Here is a 26,382-nt window from a genome sequence, read left to right on the forward strand (position 1 = left end):
ACTTCTATACTCATTGCCCTGACTGATGAAGGCCAGCATGCCAAAAGCCTCTTTCTCTGCCCTATCTACCTGTGACTCCACCTTTAGAGAACTGCGCACCTGAAATCCAAGGTCCCTCTGTTCCGGGTACTCCCTAAGGTCCTCCCATTCACCGTGAAAGTCCTACCTTGATTTGACTTTCCAAAATACAACACCTCACACTTATCTGTATTGAACTCCATTTGCAATTTCTCTGCCCACTTCCCCAGCTGATCAAGATCCTGCTGCAATTTTTGATAACCTTCCTTGCTGTCTACAATACCACCTATTTTAGTGTCATCTGCAAACTTACTGATCATGCCTTGTACATTCTCCTCCAAATCGTTGATATAGATAACAAACCGCAATGGGCTCAGCACTGACCCCTGAGGCACACCACTAGTCGAACCTGAACAGGCGCTGTAGTGTTGAAGTCTAGGGGACTTTCGCAGTAACTTCATTGCAGTGTTAATGTGAGCCTACATGTGACACTAATAAAGATTATTATTACCCTCTGCTTCTGACCATCAAGCCAATTGTATATCCAATTTGCCAGCTCTCCCTGGATTCCATGTGATCTAATGTTCCAGAGCAGCCTACCATGTGGAACTTTATCAAAGGCCTTACTGAAGTCCATATAGACTGTCTATTGTTCTGCCCTCATCAAAGAACTGTAACAAATTTTTAAAGCATGGTTCCCATGCACAAAGCTGTGCTGACTACTCCAAATCAAACCCTGTTTTTCCAAATGCCTGTATATCATATCCCTCTGAATCCTCCCTGTTAACTTGCCCACCACAGATGTTAGGCTTACCGGTCTATAATTTCCAGGTTTTTCTTTGCAGTCTTTCTTGAATAAGGGTACAACATTTGCTACCCTCCAGTCTTCTGGTACCTCACTCGTGGCTAACAATGATGCAAACATCTCAGCCATGGCTCCCGCAATTTCTTCTCTAGCTTTACCCAGTGTTCTTGGATATACCTGGTCAGGGCCCGGAGATTTATCCACCTTCGTACATTTTAATCATCTCCTCTACTGTAATGCGAACTGGTCCCAACGTATCGCCACTAATCTTCCCAGGTTCCCAAGTCTTCATGTCTTTCTCCACGGTAAACCCAAGAGGAGAAATATTAATTGAGAACCTCTCCCATCTACAGCCCAAGGGGCTGTTTAGCACAGGGCTAAAGAGCTGGCTTTGAAAGCAGACCAAGGCAAGCCAGCAGCACGGTTCAATTCCCGTACCAGCCTCCCCGAACAGGCGCCGGAATGTGGCGACTTGGGGCTTTTCACAGTAACTTCATTTGAAGCCTACTTGTGACAATAAGCGATTTTCATTTCCTGCGGTTCGATGCATTTGCGACCACCTTGGTCCTTGACCATTCTCTCTCTCTCGTTATTTTTTTCCCTTTTAATATACTTAAAGAATCCTTTTGGATTCACCTTAATCCTCTTAGCCAAAGCTACCACATTCCCCTTTTCACCCTTCTAATTTCCTTCTTGAGTACACTCCTGTACACCTCCAGGGAATCCCTTGATTCCAGCTGCTTGTATCTGAGCCATGCCTCCTTTTTCCTGGCCAAAACCTCAATATGTTTTATCATCCATGGTTCCCTACTCCTGCCAGCCTTGCCCTTCACCCTAACAGGAAGATATAGATCCTGAACTCTAGCTATTTCACTTTTAAAGGGCTCCCACTTGCCGGAGGCCCCTTATCCCTCAAACAAGCGACTCCAATCAACCCTTGCAAGCTCCTGTCTAATTCCATCAAAATTCACCTTGCCCCATTTTAGAACTTGCACCTGTGGACCACTTCTGTCCCTTTCCAAATCTATTAAAAAATTAATAGAACTATGTTAAGTGATTCCCCCACCGTCACCTCAATCAGTTGCCCTGCCCTATTCCCCAAGAGTAGGCCAGGTTTTGCCCTTTCCCAAGTAGGACCCTCCACGTACTACCTGAGGAAACTTTGCTGAACACGTTTAACAAATTCCATCTTACCTAAGCCCTTAAACTGGCCCTTAGTGTTATGTTAGGAAAATTAAAATCACCTGCTATGATAACCCTGTTACTCCTGCAAGTCCCTCCAATCTCCTTGCATATTTGTTCTTCTAATTCCAGTTGACCTTTTAGGGGCCTATGGTACACCCCCAATAAGGTCACCATCCCCTTCTTATTTCCTAATTCCACCCACAAAGCCTCGCTGGATGATCCCTCGGTCATTTCATCTCTGACTACTGCCGTGATGCTCCTCTTAATCAAAAATGTAACTCCCCCTCCTCTCATCCCTCCACCTCTGTCCTGCCTAAAGCACCTGTACCCTGGAACATTAAGCTGCCAGTCCTATCCCTTCCTTAGCCATGTTTCAGTTATGGCTATAATATCCCAGTCCCACGTACCTATCCATGCCCTGAACTCATCAGCCTTAACTGTCAGCACTCTTGCATTGAAATAGATGCAATTTAATCCAATAGGTTTTCCCCGCTCCCTGCCAAGCCCCTATCATGTCTATTCAGCTTGCTGTTGCTGAGTACTGCTTTCAGCCCCTCATTTGCTTCCCTGCTGCTGAGGATCCCACATTCCTGCCAAGCTCGACAGAAGCAGTGATGGGAGCAGGTATGGTTATAACCTTTGAGAAAATGTTCATATAGTGAAGGCAAACATCTTCAAGGCTAGTTGGATGCACTGGATGCAAGGACTGTAGCTTTATCTTCCTCTATGAAAGACTTATGATAAGATTGATGGCTTCCTGGCCTGCATTTACCTTGTGATCCGTCCATCAAAACTGACTTCTCAAACGTGCTTTGAGGCATCGTGAAATATTAAAATAAAATTGCAGAATTAGGTAATTGTGATTGAAACAGAGGTTGTAACTTAATCCACAGTTGCGGATGACAAAAGGGAAATATTCACCACAAATGTTCATGTCTTAAATATTCCAGGTGAAATAAAGCCTTAAATTACCATAAATCTGAGAATTATTTGTTAGCAGGAATTGCATTTTTCTGTACATGTTACTGAGGCAAATTTTTTGCTTTTGTTAAGAACTGAAAGATGGGTCCAGTATCTACAGGCAGCACGGTAGCATTGTGGATAGCACAATTGCTTCACAGCTCCAGGGTCCCAGGTTCGATTCTGGCTTGGGTCACTGTCTGTGCTGAGTCTGCACATCCTCCCCGTGTGTGCGTGGGTTTCCTCCAGGTGCTCCGGTTTCCTCCCACAGTCCAAAGATGTGCAGGTTAAGTGGATTGGCCGTGATAAATTGCCCTTAGTGTCCAAAATTGCCCTTAGTGTTGGGTGGGTTTACTGGGTTATGGGGATAGGGTGGAGGTGTTGACCTTGGGTAGGGTGCTCTTTCCAAGAGCTGGTGCAGAATTGATGGGTCGAATGGCCTCCTTCTACACTGTAAATTCTATGATAATCTATGAAAATCTACCATATTTGAAAAGCGAAGAAAAATCAATGCAAATTATATATTTCGTAATTAACCACATCGTTGCTTAAATCAGTGAAATGTAGTTGTGGTCAAGTTCATTTCCTGGCTATAGATTAGTCTATCGAATTGATTCCTAAGAATCACTGTTCTTTTCCCCTTCTCACTACCAATTGCATAATCGGGAACTTGCCTCTAGTTTTGAGAAGCTACATTGTTAATTTTAATTGTCAGTGGTGGGGAAGGTGATGGAATGTGGTTTACGCATCAGACAGATGGGTGCCACAGAGTGCTACATCTGACGTTTCTTTGCGATGGTGGATGAGTCAGTGTCTGCAAAAGTAGATCCACTGGGCATTAACCTTGAAGGTCGATGCTATTAGTAACAGATAAAGTATGGCTAAATGATTCCTAACAACTAAAGCATACAAGTGATAGATTGTAGAATAGGGGTGTGCTTAAGCAGAAAGCGTATTCATGAATGTGTTGTTCAGATGTAGTGAGAAGGAAGATTGTCTGAGTTGTTGTGGACCACTCGGGTATATTGGAGGTACGCCTGTACTGTAAGCATTCCATGTCGGTGACATTGGATGCTCCGGAAACCCTACTTTGATAGAATCATAGAATTTACAGTGCAGTTCGGCCCACGGAGTGTCCCCTGGCCCTTGGAAAGAGCACCCTACTTAAGCTCACACCCCCACGCCGTCAGGAAACCCCTGGGCGCCGGCAAAACTCAGTATTATGCCCAGTGTATTCCTGACTTGTACCTCGAAGCTGGTGGACAGGCTTTGGGGAGTCAGGAGGTGAGCTACTTGCCACAGGATTCACAGCCTCTGGCCTGCTCTTTGTCTTTTTCCAATCCAGCACTTTTTATTTGTTCTGTATTCATTTTTGTTTTTACATTGTACCTTATTGTTGTGGATTTTATTTCCTATTTCCAATCATATATTCAAATGCTTATTTGTCCGATTTCTCATTTCATTTCCAAATTATTTATTTCCTTTTTGGAATTGGATGAGAAACCCACTTGTCTAGGAGGAAGTCTAGAATATATTCTGCAAAGTATTCCCTATTTTGATTATTGTTACATGACCTTGATCCAGAACATCTTGTGTAAGTTTTATTGTTTTGATGATAACTGCTGAAAGAATGTCATTTCCGGCTTAATAATAATAATCTTTATTAGTGTCACAAGTAGGCTTATATTAACACTGTAATGAAGTTATGTGAAAATACCCTAGTCGCCACACTCCGGCGCCTGTTCGGGTACACTGAGGGAGAATTCAGAATGTCTAATTCACCTACAAGCACGTCTTTCGAGACTTGTGGGAGGAAACCAGAGCACCCGGAGGAAACCCACGCAGACCCGTGGAGAACGTGCAGACTCCGTACAGACAGTGATCCAAGCCAGGAATCTAACCCGTGTCCCTGCTGCTGTGAAGCAACTGTGCTAACCACTGTGCTACCATGATACCCCAATCTTGGCTAGGTGTGTCATTTCTGGCTTAATCATGGCTGGATGCATCAGGATATAATTACCAGGTTTCAAAAGTAATACCAAAACATTGACTTGTCTATTCTTGGTCTTCCTAGAAAGGAAGTGTTTTCATTCCTAGTGTGTTTTCATTGCTTCTGTTTTCAAATGATTTTTCTTTGGTCTGTCTAGGAGTTACTACATGTAAATAGCTCGCAGCTAACATTTTTCTTGTTTTCAAAAGGCAAATGCTCTTGAGATTTTACCCTTTTTTTTTCCATTTCACCCTAATTAGCAAAACATCTAGTGCCTGCCTTCCTTTCCACGAGCCTCGTACCCAATTTAATATTTTTATTATTCATTAAAGCTTTAGTCATTTAAAATGTTGTGAAATTAAGTATATATTAAAAAATATTCAGCGATTAAGTATATATTAAAAAAGTTGGCCTCTCCCCATTAGCTAGATTGTGTTGCTCGAGTTGCGCACGCAAGCATTTTGCGTCGGGTCTGCGTGGTGGCGCAGTGGTTAGCACTGCTGCCTCACGGCGCCGAAGACCCGGGTTCGAACCTGGCCCCGAGTCACTGTCCGTGTGGAGTTTGTACGTTCTCCCCGTATCTGCGTGGGTCTCACCCCCACAACTCAAAGATGTGCAGGGTAGGTGGATTGGTCATGCTAAATTGCCCCTTAATTGGAAAAAAATGAATTGGGTACTCTAAATTTATTTAAAAAAATGAATAAATAAATGTGCGACTTACTCCTTCATAGCTGCCACCGGAAGTCCAAAAAATAAATAAATAAAAATAATTCTGTGCATGATCACTTCAGCAACATTTTGGAAGGCAACGTTTGCATGCCTGGCATGTAATGTGCCCAGTTGGTCTTGTATAAAATACTGTCAGTTTCAGTTTGTGTTACGCCATCACTGTTTATCACTTCTTTTTAATATATTAAGTGGCTTGTACACTTAAAACTCCAAACTTCCTGGAGGCTTAGGAAGAGGGGCCAGGGACAGAAGTAGGCAGCTGATTTGGGACGGAGCAGGACATCCACCCATTCAGTGACCTCCTCTGTGATTCAGTTGGCATGTCTGCTTACTGATTATTTAAAATGTTGTGGCCTCTCCAACTTTTGGGGTTTCATCGAAAGAAAACGACATGAATGCACAAGGAAATATAGGCACATGGGTTACTTTTAGATTCCGTAAGGCACATAATAATTGGACATCAGTTTGTTTGTACAAAGAATCTGCCAGTACGACTATTTTATTTTCGTACTGGGTAGTTTTCATCCTGCGCAGGTGTCCAGATTGCCCTGAATAAGCATAAAGTCATTTAATTTTGAAGGCAACAGGTGACTTGGAATAAAAACTTGTCTTGAAGTTCTCTTGTTAACGAATGTAAGAATTTTGCAACAACCTTTGAGCCTCCTTTCCAGGACAACCTTTCAAAATAACTGAGACATGATGATGCTTAACTAGAAAGGGAGGGTATGTATGATAGTGGTGATTAATGAGTCTGGATGCAGCTTAGCATGATACCAAGTTGAGGATAGAAAACATTGAATGTAGCGATTTATAAGAAGTATTGCTTTATTTCTCTTTACAGATGGGAAAATCCGTTTGGCTACATTGGAGCTTGCCTGCCTCTTACTTAAACAGCTTGTACTATCAGATGGCAACTGTATTATTAAAGATGTGCATCTTGCCTGTTATGAGGTAATGATTTTGGACTTTTAAAAACATTTGTCCTGAAGTATGTGAGAAGACACTTACATTATCGATAAATCTGGCATCTTTGTGCGTGGTGGTTTTTTAAAATAACTTGCATTAAAGACATTGAATTGTGGAACCAACTTGATTCTAAAGAATGAAGTAAAGGGCGTCAACTATTGTAGAACTAATTCGCATCCATTGATAAACTCTCCTTCCGGTTTGATGGTTATACTTGCCGTGTGAAAATACTGTAACATTTTTCGCATTGCAGCCTTTGGTGTGTGAGACCTGGTTCAGAATGCTTAGCTACTTTATGACTGGCCATTCCATGACAGCTCTTGTGGACCACTCATTTATAATTTTGAAGTGAATGTTATTGAAGCAATTTCAATACCATCGCGCCTTGGGCACAAATTTCTTAAAAGTGAGATTCAAGCTGCTTTTGGAAAAAAAGGACCGTGAAAACTAGGTTGTAACTCTGAAGTTATGAGGGCGGCACTGTGGCGATGTGTCTTGAGACTCTGAATAGTGAGGCAGAATTTTTGAATGCATGCCTTATTTGCTACAATTTAATGTTTATTGGGACTTTGTCTTCTGCTTCTAAAATAACAAAGTGCCCATCATGCCTTCTCAATGTGATCCCGAAGGAATATGTAACCTAGAAAGGGATAAGAATGAACAATTATTCCATGTATCCACCAATGAATGAATGCTTTAAGATTTCCTCTTCAGCACATCTTAATGTCATATTTGGCTGCACTCGCCACCTTCATAGAAATCATAGAATCCCTACAGTGCAGAAGGAGGCCATTCAGCTCATCGAGACGGCACCGGCCCTTGGACAGAGCACCCTACTTTAGCCCACAGCTCCACCCTATCCCTGTAACCCAGTAACCGCACCTAACCTTTTGGGCACTAAGGGGCAATTTAGCACAGCCAATCCACCTAACCTGCACATTTTTGGATTGTGGGAGGAAACCGGAGGAAACCCACGCAGACACGGGGAGAATGGGCAAACTCCACACAGTCACCTGAGGCCAGAATGAACCCGGGTCCCTGGAGTTGTGAGGCAGCAGTGGCCACCAATCCACCCTGATCCCACTATTTAGCCCATTGCTCAAGAAAATGAGCAAGTGCGCTGGATTTTTGGATGAGTCCGTCGACATTGCAGTGCCAACTATGAAAAGAAGTGAGAGATGGGACAGAACAGACATTCCACTTGGCTCCCCCTTACGCTATTATAGATATCACAGCACCTTCCAAACTCCTGACCTTTACCACCTAGAAGGACAAAGGGTAGTAGATGTGTGGGAACACCAGCACCTGCAAGTTCCCCTCCAAGTCTCACACCATCTATACCACCATTCCTTCATTGTCACTGGGTCACAATCTTGGAACTCCTTCCTTTTTTTAAAAATAAATATTTTTGTTCTCCTTTTTCACATTTTCATCAAAATTTACAACAACAAATAATCTACAATAACAGCAAATATAGCAATCTCCTAGCCAACAATCAATCCCATAATCCCACCCGCTCTCAAACAGCTGCCAGCATTTTGAATACAAAATACCAATGAAAAAGAATCATCATTAATTTATACATTCCAAACCCCCCTCCCGCAATGTTCAATGTCATCCAATTCATGAAAATGCATGATGAACAAGGTCCATGAGTTGTAGAACCCTTCCATCCTCCCCTCAACTCGAACTTTACTTTCGCGAGCATTAGGAACTCCAGCAGATCCCCCACCACGATGAGACACAGGGTGGAGAAGCCGACCTCAACCCCAACAGAATGCGCTTTTGGGCAATCAGCGAGGCGAAGGCTAAGACATCTGCCTCCAACCCCGGCCAATCTGACACCCCAAATATGGCTTCTAGGGGACCCGGTTAGAGTCTAACCTGCAGCACCTTTGAGATTACCTTGACCTCCCTCCAATACCCCTCCAGTTTTGGACAAGATCAAAACATATGAACGTGATTCGTGCCCCCCCCCCCCCCCCCCCACAGCGTTCACAAAGATCCTCCATCCCATCAAAAAGTCATCCTCGCCCTTGAGGTGTGCCCTATACACCCCGTACACCGTATTAGCCCCAACCTCATGCACGAAGTTGATGCATTTACCCTCCGGACCCTCCCTACGAAGCACCTCACACCATGAACTCTTCCTCCCACTTCGCCTTAATCCTCTCTAGCAATACCTCATTTTCCCCCTGAATCACCCCATAAATTGCCGACACCACCCCCTTCTCCATTTCCCCCGTCGTCAATATCTCTTCCAACAGTGTGGGAGCCGGCGCCATTGGAAAGCTTTGTACCTCCTTACTGGAAAAATTTCAGACCTGTATATACCTCAACATCTCCCCCTGTCCCAACCCATATTTCTCCCCCAGCTCCTCCAACTTTGCAAACCGGTCTCCCAGAAACAAATCCTTTTAATACCCTAACTCCCATCTCTGAAAATTCCCACCCCACCTTCCTGGCTCGAATCTATGATTCCCTCGAAATCGGCATTTCCCTTGACCCTGCCCACAACCTAAAGTGCTGGCGCAACTGCCTCCAGATCTTCAGCGTGGCCACAACCAGCATGGCCACTACCACAGGGCTCCCTGAATATTTCCCCGGGGACATGGGGAGCGGTGCTGTTACCAACGCCCTTAACTTGGAACTCCTTTCCTAACAACGCTCAAAAGTTTCCTACACCACAAGGACTGCAACAGTCAGCTCACCACCATCTTCTTGAGGGCAATTGGAGATGTGCAATGAATGCTGGTCTAGTCAGCAATGCCAGCAAACCAAGAACAATTTTTAAAAAATCATTACTGACCAAGGCATTGAACAGAATATATGGCACTGGATAATCTTGCATTTCTCACGTGGAGGCATGGCATTGAGTATGTTCAAGACAGATCAATAGATTTCTGCATGTTAGCAACATCCAGGGATCATGCAGGGGGATGGTATTGGAGTAGAAGATCAGCCATCATCTCATTGAACGGCAGAGGGCTCAAAGGGCTGAAAGACCACCTCCTAATCTGATTTCTTTTTTTAAATGTTCATGTTTTGAAATGGGGAGGGGGGGGGGGGGGAGGTGTGTCATTCAGCAATCCCTCAGAAATTGCAAGAAAACAAAGCCTAAAGGTCTGCAGTTCCGGCAGGAATTCTCCGGTCCCCGGCATTCACTTTTCCGGTCGGCAGCACAGCCCCGCCAGCGGGTTTCACGGTGGTGCGGGGTGGCTACTGTGGGGAAATCCCACCAATGAGTGGCGGTAAGGAAGAATCCTGCCGCCAGCGAACAGCGTGCCCCTGGAGAACCGGAGAATCCAGCCCTTTGTTTCTATTCTGTTTTTGTATCCCATTTCTATTCCCTACCTCCAAGGAGAGCTTGTGTGAGATGATCATTCGTGCAGGTGTTCCACCTCCACTTTCACCATCTGCTAGCTTGCCCAGCTGACTACTACTACTCATATTTGCTAAACCTGCCTGGTGAAGATTGTGGTGGCCAGCCTCTTTAAGGGACGTACATCGAGAGGGTCATGGGAATCGAGCGCGGGATCATGGTGGGAGTGCAGGCTTTTGCAGCCAGAATAGATCCTAGAGCTATTAGTGATAACATTGTGAAAGACCATTCGTTATACATGCTGACTGGTGGTCACCAGTCCATCCTTTACTACAGATTGGTATTCGTATTTGATTGTGTGGACAATTTTGAGCTCACAGTACACTTCCCAGCATGTGTCAGTGTATTATCAGAAATTTGAATCCGAGCATTGTCTTCCTGACGGGCACAAAACTCTTTTTGGCTCTGTAAAAATTAGAATATTTCCAGGTTACTTCTTTAATAAAATAGAAATATACCTAATTTAATGCCGGGCTCCCTTCATCTCTCAAACATTTCCTCTCTTTCAGAAGGTATCCTATCCGTGTACTGGTGAAATAAAATTAGGCTGTCCTTTAATGAATTTGCCATCAGGGTGATCTTGTAGTGGAACAATTGACTCAGCCCCTTTAAAAATGACATCCATGTGCATGTGCTAAGCTTCCTTTTCAATTGTGGTGCCTTGTCCTGATATTTCAGACACCCCTTCTTGCAATAAGTTAGGCTGTTCATCACTTTATTGGAAAATCTAAGTATTATTGCATATTTGGATATTATTTCTAGCTTTCTCCAAATTCTCATACCTTTTTCTGTCCATTTAATTGTAGTTCGATTTCAATCCAACGTTCTTTACTTTTTGGCTCCCGCATCTTCAGATAACTTAACTGACCTGTTATTCCCTGGTTCATGTAATTTGATAATCATGGCCTTTTGTAGCAAGTGGCTAACTTAAGTAAACACTGTTGCAACTCATCTTCTGCTAGTACTGTATTGGCATCTGTGTCAGGCGTGGAATAAAGGCTGATTTTGGAAGTAAATTGGTTATTTTATCCAAACTGGTTAGTTCGGCTGGATCTAAAAGCTCTTAATCGTGAACTGACAAATTCTTGCCCCAGCTCCCGACACAGTAAGGGAGTAAGCTAAAGAAAAGGGAAAGTATGCCTTTTAACCGTTTGAATGTGCACGCTCATCTGCTTTGTAGCACACGTGTGTTTCTAACACTCAAATGCTAGAACAACTACTTGATTTTAACAAAATTAATGGAAGTTTATGAACGAAGAGGTCAACCTGTTTTGTGTCCCTTTGAGAAATGTAACAGAGTTTGGTGCAAATTGTGTTCTAAATTGCTCCCGTTACTGAATTGATTTTATGGCTTAAGTTTCCACTCACTCGTTTGCATAATTACAGGCATAAAACCTTCCAGGAACGAGTACAATCGTACAGCATTTTTGAATGTTTTTTTCCCCTTTGCATTAAAAAATATTCCTTGAGGTTAGGTGAAATATGCAAATCATGAACACCTTTGGGACTGACATGAGCCATAGTTTATATGCAGTCCTAGGCCCAACTATCTTCATCTGCTTCATTAATGACCTCCCCTCCATCATAAGGTCAGAGGTGGGATGTTTGCAGATGGCTGCATAATGTTCAGCACCATTCACGACTCCTCAGATACTGAAGCAGTCCATGCCCAAAAGAAGCAAGACCTGGGCAATATCCAGGCTTGGTCTGACAAGTGGCAAGTTACATTTACGCCACACAAGTGCCAGATAGGGGCGGCATGTAGCGCAGTGGTTAGCACTGGGCCTGCGGCGCTCAGGACCCGGGTTCGAATCCCGTCCCTGGGTCACTGTCCGTGTGGAGTTTGCACATTCTCCCCATGCCTGCGTGGGTTTCATCCCCGCAACCCAAAAATGTGCATGTTAGGTGGATTGGCCACGCTAAAAAATTCCCTTAATTGGAAAAAAAAAGTAATTGGGTACTTTAAATTTACTTTTTTTTTTTTAAAACACAAGTGCCAGGCAATGACCATTTTCTACAAGAGAGGATCTAACCACCGCCCCTTGACATTCAATGGCATTACCATCGCTGAATCCCCCACAGTCAAACCGAACTGGACTAGCCATATTAATACTGCGGCAGGAGTGTGATGGAATATTCTCCACTTGCCTGGATGAGTGTAGCTCCAGCAACACACAAAAAGCTCAACACCATCCAGGACAAAGCAGCCTACTTAATTGCTCCTCCTCCCACAAACATTCAAAACATCCAGCACTGACTAACAGTGGCAGCCATGTGTACCATCTACAAGATGCACTGCAGTAATTCACCAAGGTTCCTCAGACAGCGCCTTCCAAACCCACGACCACTACCATCTAGAAGGACAAGAGCAGCAGGTGCCTGGGAACCCCACCACCTGGAGGTTCCCCTCCAAATCACCACACTGACTTGGGAATATATCGCCGTTCCTTCATTGTCGCTGCGGCAACATCCTGGGATTGATTACTGTTTATACGGTTGTACTGTACAGTTTTATTAGTATTACTGAAAACAGATTTATCACAAAAATAAGCTTTTTTAATTAAGAGTATCAAGAACGCCACCTGCGAGCGTCAACTTTTAGGTAAATGAAACTGACCTAAAAATCGCTGGACTATTTATTAGCTTCATTGGTGTACAAGAATTAGTAATTTTTATATATACTATATTAAATGTCAAACTTATAAAAGGCAATTATTAAATACTTGTCTCTAAACAAAAGCTTCATTTTAAGAACCTTAAGAACATAAAATTCTTGAGGCATAGTGGAGTTTCATGAGGCACAGTGGTTAGCACTGCTGCCTCACAGCGCCAGGGACCCGGGTTTGATTCCGGTCTCGGGTGACCGCCTGTGTGGAGTTTGCACGTTCTCCCCCGTGTCTGCGTGGGTTTCCCCGGGTGCTCCGGTTTCCTCCCACAGCTCAAAGAAGTGCAGGTTAGATGGATTGGCGAGGATCAATGCATGGAGTTATGGTGGTAGGGTGGGGGAGTAGGCCAATGTAAAGTGCTCCTTCGGAGGGTCAGTACAGACTCGATGGGCCAAATAGAACATAGAACGATACAGCGCAGTACAGGCCCTTCGGCCCACGATGTTGCACCGAAACAAAAGCCATCTAACCTACACTATGCCATTATCATCCACATGCTTATCCAATAAACTTTTAAATGCTCTCAATGTTGGCGAGTTCACTACTGTAGCAGGTAGGGCATTCCACTGCCTCACCACTCTTTGCGTAAAGAACCTACCTCTGTCCTATATCTATTACCTCTCAGTTTAAAACTATGTCCCCTCGTGCCAGCCATTTCCATCCGCGGGAGAAGGCTCTCACTGTCCACCCTATCTAACCCCCTGATCCCAAATGGCCTCCTTCTTCACTGTAGCGATTCTATGGACTTTATAAGGAATTTAATGCCATGTTGATAATTCAATCTGCGAGTGTAATTTTTGTCGGATGGGCCAGCTTCCACTGTGATGACTTAACCATCATCAAATATTGGAGAAATGTGATCTGCATTGTATGTAACGAGCGCTTCAAATTCCTCATCTTTTATGTAATTTGGACAGTGTTGGGGAGTCATGCTGGGGGGGATAAAAGAGCAAAACATGTGGAAATTCCGCCCCAATGTTCTTATAACCAATGAAGCCAAGCATGCAGCCACATTGTTCATGGATTTGGGGGTTATGGCTGCACAAAGTGGTTTTACTTGGTTTTGATCTTTTTGTGGGCTGCTCCAACGCTTTTTGTTTTTGGGCAACAGTTACATTCTGTGACAACGAAAGCATTGTTGGGAGACAACAATTGAAATGAGAATTTTTCATTCTGGATGAATGCACTTGACATTTGTTGTAGCAGTTTCATGACTCAGCACATTTTTCTGTTATTTATTCACGGGATGTGGGCAAGACCAGCATTAATTGACCATCCCCAATTTCCCTTGAGAAGTTAGTGGTGATGTGTGTTCATCAACTGTTGTAATCACTGCGGTGAAGGTGCTGCCACAATGATGCTAGAAACTTTGACCCAATAGCATGAAAGAACAGCAGTTAGCACTGCTGCCTCACAGCTTCAGGGACCTGGGTTCAAATATGTGTGGAGTTTGCACTTTCTCCCCGTGTCTGCATGGGTTTCCTCTGGGTGCTCCAGTCTCTCCCCTCAGACTAAAGATGTGCAGGTTAGATGGATTGGCCATGTTGAGGTGCCCCTTAGTGTCCAAAAGGTTTAGGTCGGATTACTGGGTTAGGTAGGGTTACGGGCATCGGGTGGAGACGTGGGCTTAAGTAGGGTGATCTTTCCAAGGGCCGGTGCAGACTCGAAGGGCAGAATGGTCTCCTGTACTGTAGGGATTTTATGATTCTATATTTCCAAGTTGAGATGGTGTGTGGCCTGGAGTTGAGCTTACAGGTAATGGTGTTCCCATATCCCTGCTGCCCTTGACTACCTAGGTCTTAGACGTCATGTATTTGGGAGGAGCTGTTGAAGAAGTTGAATTTCTGTAGTGCGGCTCTAAATTATTTATATTACAACATGGTACACTGGTGATAGGACTGGGTAACAATCAAGTGAGCTGTTTGGACCTGGTTGGTGTTGAGCTTCTCAAGTACTGTTGGAGCTGTACATATTTTGGCAAGTGGAGAATATTCCATCACTCTCCTGACTTGTATCTTGCAAATGTCAGGTAGACTTTGGAGAATTAGGCGATGAGTTACTTGCTGCAGAATACTCGGCCTCTGACCTCCTCTTGTAGCCACAGTATTTATATGCCACCTCTAATTACGTTTTGGTCAGTGTGACCGCTCTCTCTCTCTCTCTCTCTCTCTCTCTCTTCTCTCTCTCTCCTTGAACCGCTGCAGTCCGTGAGGTGCAGGTGTTATGACCTTCTCGGGACTACAGCCTATGCTCAATAGGATGCCCCGCCTTTACCACAGTGTGAACTCCCCTGGCAATTGAGGGCAATAGTTCCCCTGAACAAGGGGGAAACTCTCAGTATAAAACTCTGAGCTGGGTGCAGATCGGGGAGGGTGGCTCTTCTGGGAGAGGAGTTGTTTGCTTTGTAATTATTGCTTAAACCGAAATACACCTTAGTTCATTCGTATTCTACCATGCGTTCCTTTGTCTTTTCTGTCCAATTCTACAGTACGTACACAAACCCCCTGTTGGGGAGGGAGTTCCAGGATTTTGACCCAACAACAGTGAAGGAACGGCGATATAATTCCAAATCGGAGAAGTGAGTGACTTGGAGGGGAACCTCCAGGTGGTGTCGTTCCCAGATATCTGCTGCTCCTGTCTTTCTGGATGGTAGTGATCTTGGGAAGGTGCTGCCAAAGGAACCTTAGCGAGTTCCTGCAATGCATCTGGCAGATGGTACACACGGCTGCCACTGTTCGGCGGTTGTGAAGAGATGAATGTTTGTGGAAGGGGTGGCAATCAAGCAGGCTGCTTTGTCCTGGATGTTTTCGAGCTTCTTGAGTGTTGTTGGAGCTGCACCCATCCAAGCAAGTGGAGAGTATTCTACTACACTCCTGACTTGTGCCTTGTCGGTGGTGGATAGGCTTTGAGGGGTCAGGAAGTGAGTTACTCGTCGTAGGGTTCCTAGCCTTTGACCTGCTCTAGTAGCCACAGTAATAATAAGGCTAGTCTTGTTCAGTTTCTGATCAATGGTAACCCCCAGGATGTTGATTGCGGGGGATTCAGCGATGGTAATGCCATTGCATGTCAAGGGATGACGGTTAGATCCTCTCTTGTAGGAGATGGTCATTGCCTGGCACTTTACCGGTGTGACTGTAACCACTTGTGATTCCAAGCCTGGATATTGTCCAGGTCTTGCTGCATTTGGACATAGACATGGAGCACCAGGAGGAAAACCATGCTGACACTGGGAGAAAGTGCAAACTCCACACAGACAGTCAACCTCGGTGTGAATTTTATCATTTGTGAACATCCCCACTTCTGACCTTATGACGGAGCAGCTGAAGAAGGTTGGGCCTAGGACACTACCCTGAAGACTTCCTGCAGTGATGTCTTGGAGCTGGGATGATGGACCTCCACCCACCACCACCATCTTCCTTTGTGCCAGGTACGACTCCAACCAGTAGAGAGTTTTAACACTGATTCCCATTGATTCCAGTTTTGCTAGGACTCCTTCTTGATGGAATACTTGGTCAAATGCTGCCTTGATGTCAAGGGCAGTTGCTCGCGCATCACCTCTGGCATTCAACTCTTTTGTCCATGTTTGAACCAAAGCTGTAATGAGATCAGGAGCTGAGTAACCCTGGCAGAACACAATTGTCTGTGAGCTGGTTCTTGCTGAGTAAAATCTGCTTGATAGCATTGTTAATGACCCCTTCCATCACTTTGCTGATGATGGAGAGTAGACTGATTGGGGGGTAATTGGCTGGGTTGGTTTTGTCCTGTTTCTTGTGTACAGGACATACCTGGGCAATTTTCCACATTGCTGGGTATATGCCAGTGTTGTTGCTGTACTGGAACAGCTTGCCTAGGAGTGCGGCAAGTTCTGGAGCAGCAGTCTTCAGTACTATTGCCGGGATATTGTCAGGGCCCAGAGCCTTTGCAGTGTTCAGCGCCTTCAGCTATTTCTTAATATCACGTGGAATTAATCGTATTGGTTGGGACCGCCGGAGGAGACTGAGATGGATCATCCACTCAGTACTTCTGGCTGAAAATTGTTGTGAATACTTCAGCTTTGTCTTTTGCACAGATGTGCTGGGCTGCCCCAGCATTGAGGATGGGAATATTTGTGGACTCCGAGTCTCTGGATTACTAGTCCAGCGACAACACCACTAGACCACAGCCTCTCCCATTACTGTTGTAGCTCTACTGGAACAACTTGACTAGAGATGCCACTACTTCTGGAGCACAATTCCAGGCACTGCAGCCGGGATGTTGTCGGGTCCCATAACCGTTGTTCTATTTATTGTGATCAGAGTTGTATAGATGTGGACTCCTGTATATGGGGAGCGTGCCATAATGAGGAGTTTTTGTGTTGACTGAAGAACTTTAGTATGTCACTTCAGTGGCTCAACAATATTTTCAACCTTTCTGATTAGAAGATGAGAGCTGGGACTTTCTGGACCCCTGTGGCAGGTTTTCCCGTGGCAGATGCCCCCCAAGGAACCCACCGCAAGGGGTAGACTTCATCAGGGCTGGAAGATCCCTCTGGCGGGAAGGACCAGAAAATCCCACCCCTGCATTCAAGATTCCGTATATTGAGGGACAGGAAGTCCGTGTAGGCCAATGCAAGTGGGAGTCATGATAGAATATGGTCAACTCAGGTTTGGACAAATTGGAGTTTATGGAGGTTAGAAGAAATCAGCAGAATTCTAGACTCACTGCAGTGCAGAAGGGGCCATTCAGCCCATCAAGTCTGCACCACCCTCCGAAAGAGCACCCTACCTATGTCCATATTCCCACCCTATCCCAGTATCCCCACCTAACCTTTTTGGATACCAAGGAGCAATTTAGCATGGCCAAGCCACCTAACCTGCACCTCTTTGGACTTTGGGAGGATTCTGGAGCACCCAGAGGAACACCACACAGACTCTGGGTGAATGTGAAAACTCCACAGTGCCACCCAAGGTCGGAATCTAACCTGAGTCCCTGATGCTGTGAGGCAGCAGTGCTAACCACAAAGAGAATGTGACGATTGTTTTGTTCGGAGGGGGAGGTGGGGTATAATTGTTATGCAAAGTCTGTTTTAATTTCACATGTGCCTGCCATTATAGTTAGAATTTTATTAACAATCTCTGTGAGATTGGAAACGCAGCCCCCTTAGTAATGGCCGTTTCACCTGATCCAACTCATAGAAGTTTAAGCGGACAGTAACGTTTATGCTATAATTGAGTTTTGGCATGGAAATCAGTACAATCCTGTTAAAATAGAGTGGAACATGGTGTAGATGCATTCAGGAAATACTTCATTGTTCATCACTGCAGTGATCTTTCTGGAGGTAATTCCCCTGCCATCGTATCTTTGAGTTCCCAACTTTATCCAATAAACATATAGACATTATACTAAAAGGGGATACGTGTTGCCAAAGCTTTTCATCTTGCACTCATCAAGACAAATGCAAGAATGCCAAATTTTAAATGATTTATACTACAGGCGACAAGGGTTCTGTTGGTTGACAAGTCAACTCTGGTCTGGAGAAAGGCAGGAATCTATAGGCTCCCCATTCTCCGAGCTAATTAAAAAAATGCGCAAGAACATATTCTTTGGATTGCAGAGAACAGGGCCCTGCATATGGATGGATGTCACTACCAGCAAGCGTGAATGAGCCCCGTTATGAGCTTGATTGATTATCTTAATTTGGTTGTTAATGTAGCTATTGGCGTGCTGCTGCCCAGTCGTGGAATTAGACCAACAAGACATGTTTTGGGTTGTGCAAGTGTGGGCTGGATGAGTAAAGTCTGTACTGTGCCTATTATGAGTAACCAGAGGAACATGTTGTTTAATTCAATCAGCCAGCTACAGGGATGTATGGCATCACACCAGTACTGGAATTCATACACAACTTTGCTTAATTTTGTGTTTCCGCTGATGAGATGTGGCCATCAGTCCAAAAAGATGTTCTGTTTACCACACAATTGAGCAACATCATGCAAAAATTTGGGACAAGACCATTTTTCTTTTCATGAAGTATGGGGTGGTGGTAGTGTGGAGGAGGAAATCAAAACATTGAAGAGCCTAAATACCAGAATGCAAGAGTAAGAGTGGTTCTTTGAGCTGTAATAAATAACTTATTAGAAGTGGATGCTATTGGAAGGAATATGTATGCGGGGAAGGGGCATGGTGGTTGAATAGGTTCCAAACAGTGGATAAAATATTTGCTCGTTGGTTTGTGCTGCTTACCATTGCTTGACCTCTGCTGTATTGTGATTGCGAGCAAGATGACAATTCATGCTGAGTGGGACGACAGTGCAGAAAAGAGTTGACATTCTTTGTTTAATGATTTGCATGGGGGTGGTTTGCTGAAGTCTCCCACGTTTTGCTGCAGCTTGTAATGCAGCAATCTTTGTTTATGGAACTTTAAGTTCAGGTGGTGTCATGAATTATTTAAATGGGTTATACAGCTTGGAAAAATTGACCTGGCTCTATTTTTCAGCACCACATAATTTGCTTATTCCTGACTCTGAAGTTTAGTACACTAAACACCATCTAATTGGAAACACAAGAATGGCTTGACGCAAGAACATAATTCAAAGTGACCTGCTTTATGAATTGCTAGATTGTGGAGAATTAGGATGATTCAAAAACTTAGCAATTCTATTATGAGGGTGAGTCAGACAAATGGGGATGGGGAGCATCACATAAATAGTTTCACACATCTCTGATAGGCTAATCCATTGATTTATTTTGTCTTACGGAATCAGTTCCTGTAGCTGAATCATCAATAAGCAATAAGTGGGCTTGGCTGCATGGAAGAAGGCTAAATTGTTAACAGTTCCTGAGCCCTCAGCTATATATTTTGACCATCTCTGCCACTTGGAGGCTGAAAGCCCCCGAACGTAGCACACGCCACCTTGACTGTTGCATTTGCAATGGAGGAAGCTGCTCTCCGCAGCAAATAAAGTTCAAGTCTAGAAGGTTTTTTTTCTTTCGGTTTTAAAATTTCTAATTTTATTGTTTGTAACCCAATTTAGACTTGATGTCCTCTATATCCATTAATTAGGCTATAATTGCATTCATTATTGCATCAGTCCTGCTGCTCTATAATTTTTTGTTCTTTTCTGCAGGGCGCACGGGAGGAAAGTGTCCACTTATTGCGGCGTTTCTATAAGGTAAGGCTGGAATTTTCATGTATTTTTTTCAGCTGGTGTTACTGCACCGCATTCAAACAATATAGAACCCCAAACTGTGCTTCGAAAAATGCATTAAAGGGGCAAACTAAAAATGTGGACAAATTAGAATCTCTGAAGTTTAAAGGGAAGAAAATATCCTTTTTTCAAAAATTTCTAGAAGTACTTTGTTTTAAAATTGATTGATCTAGACCATTCTAGAGCAACTTTGCAGCAAGTGCAAAATATAAACTGAGCGAATAATGGTTTAAAGGACAATAAAAATGCAGAATTTTAGTTGTTAGTCATTTCATCTGTTGGGAAGTGATTGACATTATTGAGCAATACAAATAAGCCAAGGAAAGGCGGTATTGTCTTCAAATACCACTCTTGTGACTGAAAATGCACCAAATAAGTTTCTTTCGCCATTGGAGAAAGTGACATTTGGACCACAGGCCCCTCTATCTGCAGTGTTTGTCTTGGAAAAGCATAGAAACACGAAAGCCAAAGATGATGAAGAAAGTTTTATGCGTACTCAAAACTGTGCCAAGTGCTAATGTGCAGGACATTTTCTGAAACCAGAGGTGGAAGGGGAAATTTGGCCATAAAATTTGTCTTATTGGTGCTGTACTGTGTGGGGAACAAAATACAAGCAGCTCTTGCAAGAGTCTGTGGCTCCCATAACTATTATCTTAATAGTGTGTAGAAAGTCATTGTAACATTTCTTTATCCTTTGGTGAGATTGCCTTATCATAGGAGAAACATTTTTATTACTGTTTTATAATTACCATTTTGCAATTATGGTTACTTGAAGGGAAAGATCTCTTACTTTCCCAATTCTTTAGGCGCGATCGACCAGCCACGTTGCGTCCGAAAGGCAGCGCGGCTCGGCTGGTAGATTCTGGAAGATCCCTCTCCCGCGATCTGCCCCGCTCGCCACGCCTCTTCAGATCTAACATGATCTCGTGAGGCATTGCGATCTGAATCCCGCCCATTATGGGCGAGATCACAGTTTTGCTGTCTCGTTCTAATATTCATTTCCCTGATGTACCCGAGGCCCTGGGATCTAACCCCTTCATATCTGAGACCTCGGGTGAGTGCCTTTCAATGTTTGTCTCCACAAAGGGGGATCAGGTGGAACGGTACTCATGGGCGTCTCTCAGAGGAGCGGAGGCCTCTGGGCAGGGTGGCACCTTGGCTCTGATGCCATCTGGACACCATGGCTCTGCCACCTGGGTGCCAGCCTGACACTGCCATGGTGCCCAGGCTGCACTGCCAACTGGCACTGTCAGCCTGGCAATGCCCTTGCCAATGTGTCAGGCTTGCATTTTTCACGCACCGGGGATGAGACCCGGAGGGGCCCTGCATGGGTGTGGTGGGTTGGGCTTTGGGGGGTCAGGGGTCACGCTGGGGGTGGGGGGGGGGTGTTAGCGAAATTAGGAAATCATTAAAAAATGATGTCCCAATCTCTCCCTGCACTGAGGAATTCTGGCGAGCGGAACTCCACAGTGCAGGAAATGGGACTAAGTGAGGCCTTGTCGGGACTTAACCCCCTAGGCCCTGAATTGAAGCAGTCCCAGTAAATAACAGGGTGTTTCTCGGCGCTGCGAGTGCTGGGGAACACCCGGTTAAACGCTCACGACTCTGTTCCCATTTGGTTACATCGTATCCTTTGTCTCCCTCTGCCTTTTTATTCTCCTTAAGCTCGGTTTCCTTTTTTTACACGTGCCTGTTCGCTCTCTCTCGACCTCGCTCTCTCTCTCTCTCTCAACCTCTCAACCTCTCTCTCGACCTCTCAACCTCTCTCTCTCGACCTCTCTCTCTCTCGACCTCTCTCTCTCTCTCTCTCTCTCTCTCGACCTCTCTCTCTCTCGACCTCTCTCTCTCTCGACCTCTCTCTCTCTCGACCTCTCTCTCTCTCGACCTCTCTCTCTCTCGACCTCTCTCTCTCTATCGACCTCTCTCTCTCGACCTCTCTCGACCTCTCTCTCTCGACCTCTCTCGACCTCTCTCTCTCTCTCGACCTCTCTCTCTCTCTCGACCTCTCTCTCTCTCTCGACCTCTCTCTCTCTCTCGACCTCTCTCTCTCTCGCGACCTCTCTCTCTCTCTCGCGACCTCTCTCTCTCTCTCTCGCGACCTCTCTCTCTCTCTCTCGCGACCTCTCTCTCTCTCTCTCGCGACCTCTCTCTCTCTCTCTCTACCTCCCTCTCTCTCTCTCTACCTCCCTCTCTCTCTCTACCTCCCTCTCTCTCTCTCTACCTCCCTCTCTCTCTCTACCTCCCTCTCTCTCTCTACCTCCCTCTCTCTCTCTCGACCTCTCTCTCTCTCTCGACCTCTCTCTCTCTCTCGACCTCTCTCTCTCTCTCTCTCTCTCTCTCTCTCTCCCTCTCTCTCGACCTCCCCCTCTCTCTCGACCTCTCCCTCGACCTCTCTCTCTCTCGACCTCTCTCTCTCTCGACCTCTCTCTCTCTCTCGACCTCTCTCTCTCTCGACCTCCCTCTCGCGACCTCCCTCTCGCGACCTCCCTCTCGCGACCGCCCTCTCGCGACCTCCCTCTCGCGACCTCCCTCTCGCGACCTCCCTCTCGCGACCTCCCTCTCGCGACCTCCCTCTCGCGACCTCCCTCTCGCGACCTCCCTCTCGCGACCTCCCTCTCGCGACCTCCCTCTCGCGACCTCCCTCTCGCGACCTCCCTCTCGCGACCTCCCTCTCGCGACCTCCCTCTCGCGACCTCCCTCTCGCGACCTCCCTCTCGCGACCTCCCTCTCGCGACCTCCCTCTCGCGACCTCCCTCTCGCGACCTCCCTCTCGCGACCTCCCTCTCGCGACCTCCCTCTCGCGACCTCCCTCTCGCGACCTCCCTCTCGCGACCTCCCTCTCGCGACCTCCCTCTCGCGACCTCCCTCTCGCGACCTCCCTCTCGCGACCTCCCTCTCGCGACCTCCCTCTCGCGACCTCCCTCTCGCGACCTCCCTCTCGCGACCTCCCTCTCGCGACCTCTCTCTCTCGCGACCTCTCTCTCTCGCGACCTCTCTCTCTCGCGACCTCTCTCTCTCGCGACCTCTCTCTCTCGCGACCTCTCTCTCTCGCGACCTCTCTCTCTCGCGACCTCTCTCTCTCTCGCGACCTCTCTCTCTCGCGACCTCTCTCTCTCGCGACCTCTCTCTCTCGCGACCTCTCTCTCTCTCGACCTCTCTCTTTCTCGACCTCTCTCTTTCTCGACCTCTCTCTTTCTCGACATCTCTCTCTCTCGACATCTCTCTCTCTCGACATCTCTCTCTCTCGACATCTCTCTCTCTCGACATCTCTCTCTCTCGACATCTCTCTCTCTCGACATCTCTCTCTCTCGACATCTCTCTCTCTCGACATCTCTCTCTCTCGACATCTCTCTCTCTCGACATCTCTCTCTCTCGACATCTCTCTCTCTCGACATCTCTCTCTCTCGACATCTCTCTGTCCTGCACCCCCAAGCTCCTGAGCTTTTGGGATTTTGACCACAGAATTTACTTTGCCTCTTCCTATTCCTGACTATTAAGGAAATGTGAAGTGAAAGAACGGTGTGGATGTAAATTCAGAGTTCAGCTGGGGTGAGCTATTTTGGTGTTTAAATAACACCCGCAATGATGGTGAGCTGTCAGGTCAGCATGGTAAAAGAGAGAAATGAAAATCCCATCAGAGAGAAGAACTTCATTGGAGGCTGTTCCTGGAAGAGAGGTGATAGTGAATAAACATCAAAACCAAAGCAAAATAATGTAGGTGCTAGAAATCTGCAGACAGTTGTGGATTGCCTTCCTTTTATTTGATAGTCTCCGGGAACCCATCTATATTAGCCAGATTCTCCATGCTTCCTTTCTCCTCTGCTCTTCTGTTGTAACTACTTACACCTCCTCGGGATCCATCTCTTGTTTCTATACTTGTCCCATTATCCACCTTATTTTGCCTTGCACCCTCTTCCCCTTTGTCATTTAATCCTGCCTCTCCACCTTATCACGGACTTCTGTTCTCTCTCCCCCCATCTGCTCTTGCTCAAAAGGTGTTAAGTTGTTGAACTGAAAGTTAAACTCTGTTTCTCCTCCCGCAAATGTTGCCTGGCTCACTTTTTTGTATTTCCAGCATTTTCTAGTTAATTATCTCAATGCTTCAACATAGGCATGTTGCTCAAAGCAAGCAGTGCTGTTTGGCCAAGCAATGCCTATTTTGTTTTTGCACTTTCTTATACAAACATTTTAACTGCTTTCTGCGTGGCAAATTTCATAAATTCATTTTTCTAGTTTATTTTTTTTATTGGGTTGGAATGGTTTTGTGAGTATTTCTTTCTTCACTTGTCTCGCCTGTGGTTTTTGCCCAATTCTAAATTCATGCTGCAAAATAGGCATCGGCATTTTATTCAAGAGTCCTAGACATTTGGTTATTAAAATAAGACTAGTTCAGAATTTTTCTTGCGATACCTTTATTTAATAAGTTTATTTATTAAGTAGGCTGGTCAAAATGGAATGCAACTTCCAAAAATTATTTATATAATGCCAATTTTTACTTTCGCTGGGGCAGGTTTTGCAACATGAGTCACTCTGCATGAAAGGACTATTGCAGTATGACTTTGTTCCCGTTGCATCAATACACTTGCTGCTTTCAAAGCCCAACTGATGAAGTCCTACTTATGAGTAGCAAGAGCTTTTAAGTAGGATTTTTAAAATCATTTTCCGGACACTAAATTAAGAATAGACTCTGACTGTTTTCATTAGAAAGACGGAGGTTGAGGGGTGACCTGTTGGAGGTCTACAAGATTGAGAGGCATGGATAGAGTGGATGGGCAGGCACTCTTTCCCAGGGTGGAGGGGCCAGTCACCAGGAGGCATAGGTTTAACGTCCGTGGGGCAAAGTTTAGAGGACATGTGCGAGGCAGGTTTTTTTATGTAGAAGGTGGTGAGTGTCTGGAACGCGTTGCCAAGGGTGGTTGTGGAAGCAGATACATTAATGACATTCAAAAGACAGCTTGACAAATACATGGATAGGATGGGTGCAGAGGGATATGGCACAAGGAAGTGCTGATGGGTACAGGCTTGGAGGGCCGAAGGGCCTGTTCCTGTGCTGTATTGTTCTTTGTTCTAAAGCAAATTTTCACTTGTATTCGTATTGTCTTCTTGGCATTTTCTATTCTGACGGTCACAGTGCATTCTGATACGTGGCTGCAGGTGTACTAGCTGCCCTCACTAGCTTACTCCTGCATTCGCTCAAACAATTTGAGTGCCAGTGTTACACGGAAGATTAATTTGCACCAAATGTAGGGGGTGGGGGGGGGGGGGGCGAGAAAGCTTCCACAGTGGGTCAGTATTTGGGTCAATCAGAGGAGCAAAGTGTAGTTATATATGAACCTGCATTAGAATGAAAGGTGATGCTTAGTAGGTCGCTTCAGGGCCAGTATTGTTTATTTTGTACATCAGCGATTTGAAAGTAATAGAAAAAACTTTGCTGATGCACGTGGGTTAAATGCAGGGAGGAATCTAGATAAATAGTGGCATTGGACTGATGCAGTAAATGCTGTTTAATGTGGGCAACCAACTGAACCATGACCGACAATTCAGCATAATTAGCACAATCACAATCTTAACCGGGACAAGTAACTCAAAGGGGTGGTGAATACAAGGAACTGAATGCATAAGTACAGAGATGTGTATAGCATCAGAAACTTCAAGAGAAACTCGCTATTTTGTGGTTTTAAAAAAAATCAATTGAGGTCCGTATGAGAAGGCCGATGGTATTTTTGTGAATTTGGGACCAGCTGGTTGTACTACAATGGCCTTTTCTGCTCTGATTTCCTATTACCACAGTTGACCTGAAAGCCACACGATTGAACTAATCACGTCCTCCTCTGAAATCAACAGGAAGGGGGTTGTCAGGTGATCATGGTCAACAATTTTCCTTCCCTATTTCAGGAATGTTTAGACCAATTTTAGTGTCTAATTTCGGGTAGCGCTCTTGTCTCTGAGTCAGAAGGTTGCCTGTTCACGGCCCGCTCCAGAGACTTGGATGGCTGATATAGGTATTCAGTTCACTATTGTATTGTGGATTTGCTCACTGTTAATGTCATCTTTGAGTGATGGGTTAAACTTCAGGTGGATGTAAAAGATCCTGTGGCACTCTTTGAGGAAGAACAGAATGGTCTATTGGTGATCTGACCTCACCTACACCTAGAAAGAAAATGACCTGTGCTCAAATACTGCTGCTGCGTTTCCTACATTCAAACGGACTTTCCAGTCGGGGAACACTTCAGCAGTCAAGGGCATTCAGCCTCTGATCTACGGGTAAGCGTTCTCCAAGGCGGCCTTCAGGATGGCGACAACGCAGAATCGCCAAGCAGAAGCTTCTAGCCAAGTTCCGCACACGAGTGCGGCCTCAACCGGGACCTGGGATTCATGTCGCATTACATTCATCCCCCACCATCTGGCCGGCGAAATCCTAACCTCTTTAAACGGGGTTACCCCATCTCTGGATCTGTAAAGATTTAATCACCTGCTAATGCTCGCATTCCAAGCAT

General features: G+C 45.3%; 1 protein-coding gene across 1 annotated transcript in view; it reads left to right on the forward strand.

Moving 5' to 3' along the window:
- Positions 1-26,382, forward strand: part of clec16a (C-type lectin domain containing 16A) — a 324,098-nt gene that overhangs the window by 133,912 nt on the left and 163,804 nt on the right. Inside the window, exons 15-16 of the mRNA XM_072481721.1 lie at positions 6,529-6,638; positions 19,805-19,849. Of these exons, the coding sequence (XP_072337822.1) occupies positions 6,529-6,638; positions 19,805-19,849 (155 nt within the window). The remainder of the gene's footprint in view (positions 1-6,528; positions 6,639-19,804; positions 19,850-26,382) is intronic.

This window comes from Scyliorhinus torazame, chromosome 17 (assembly GCF_047496885.1).
Source record: "Scyliorhinus torazame isolate Kashiwa2021f chromosome 17, sScyTor2.1, whole genome shotgun sequence".
Lineage (NCBI taxonomy): Eukaryota > Metazoa > Chordata > Chondrichthyes > Carcharhiniformes > Scyliorhinidae > Scyliorhinus > Scyliorhinus torazame.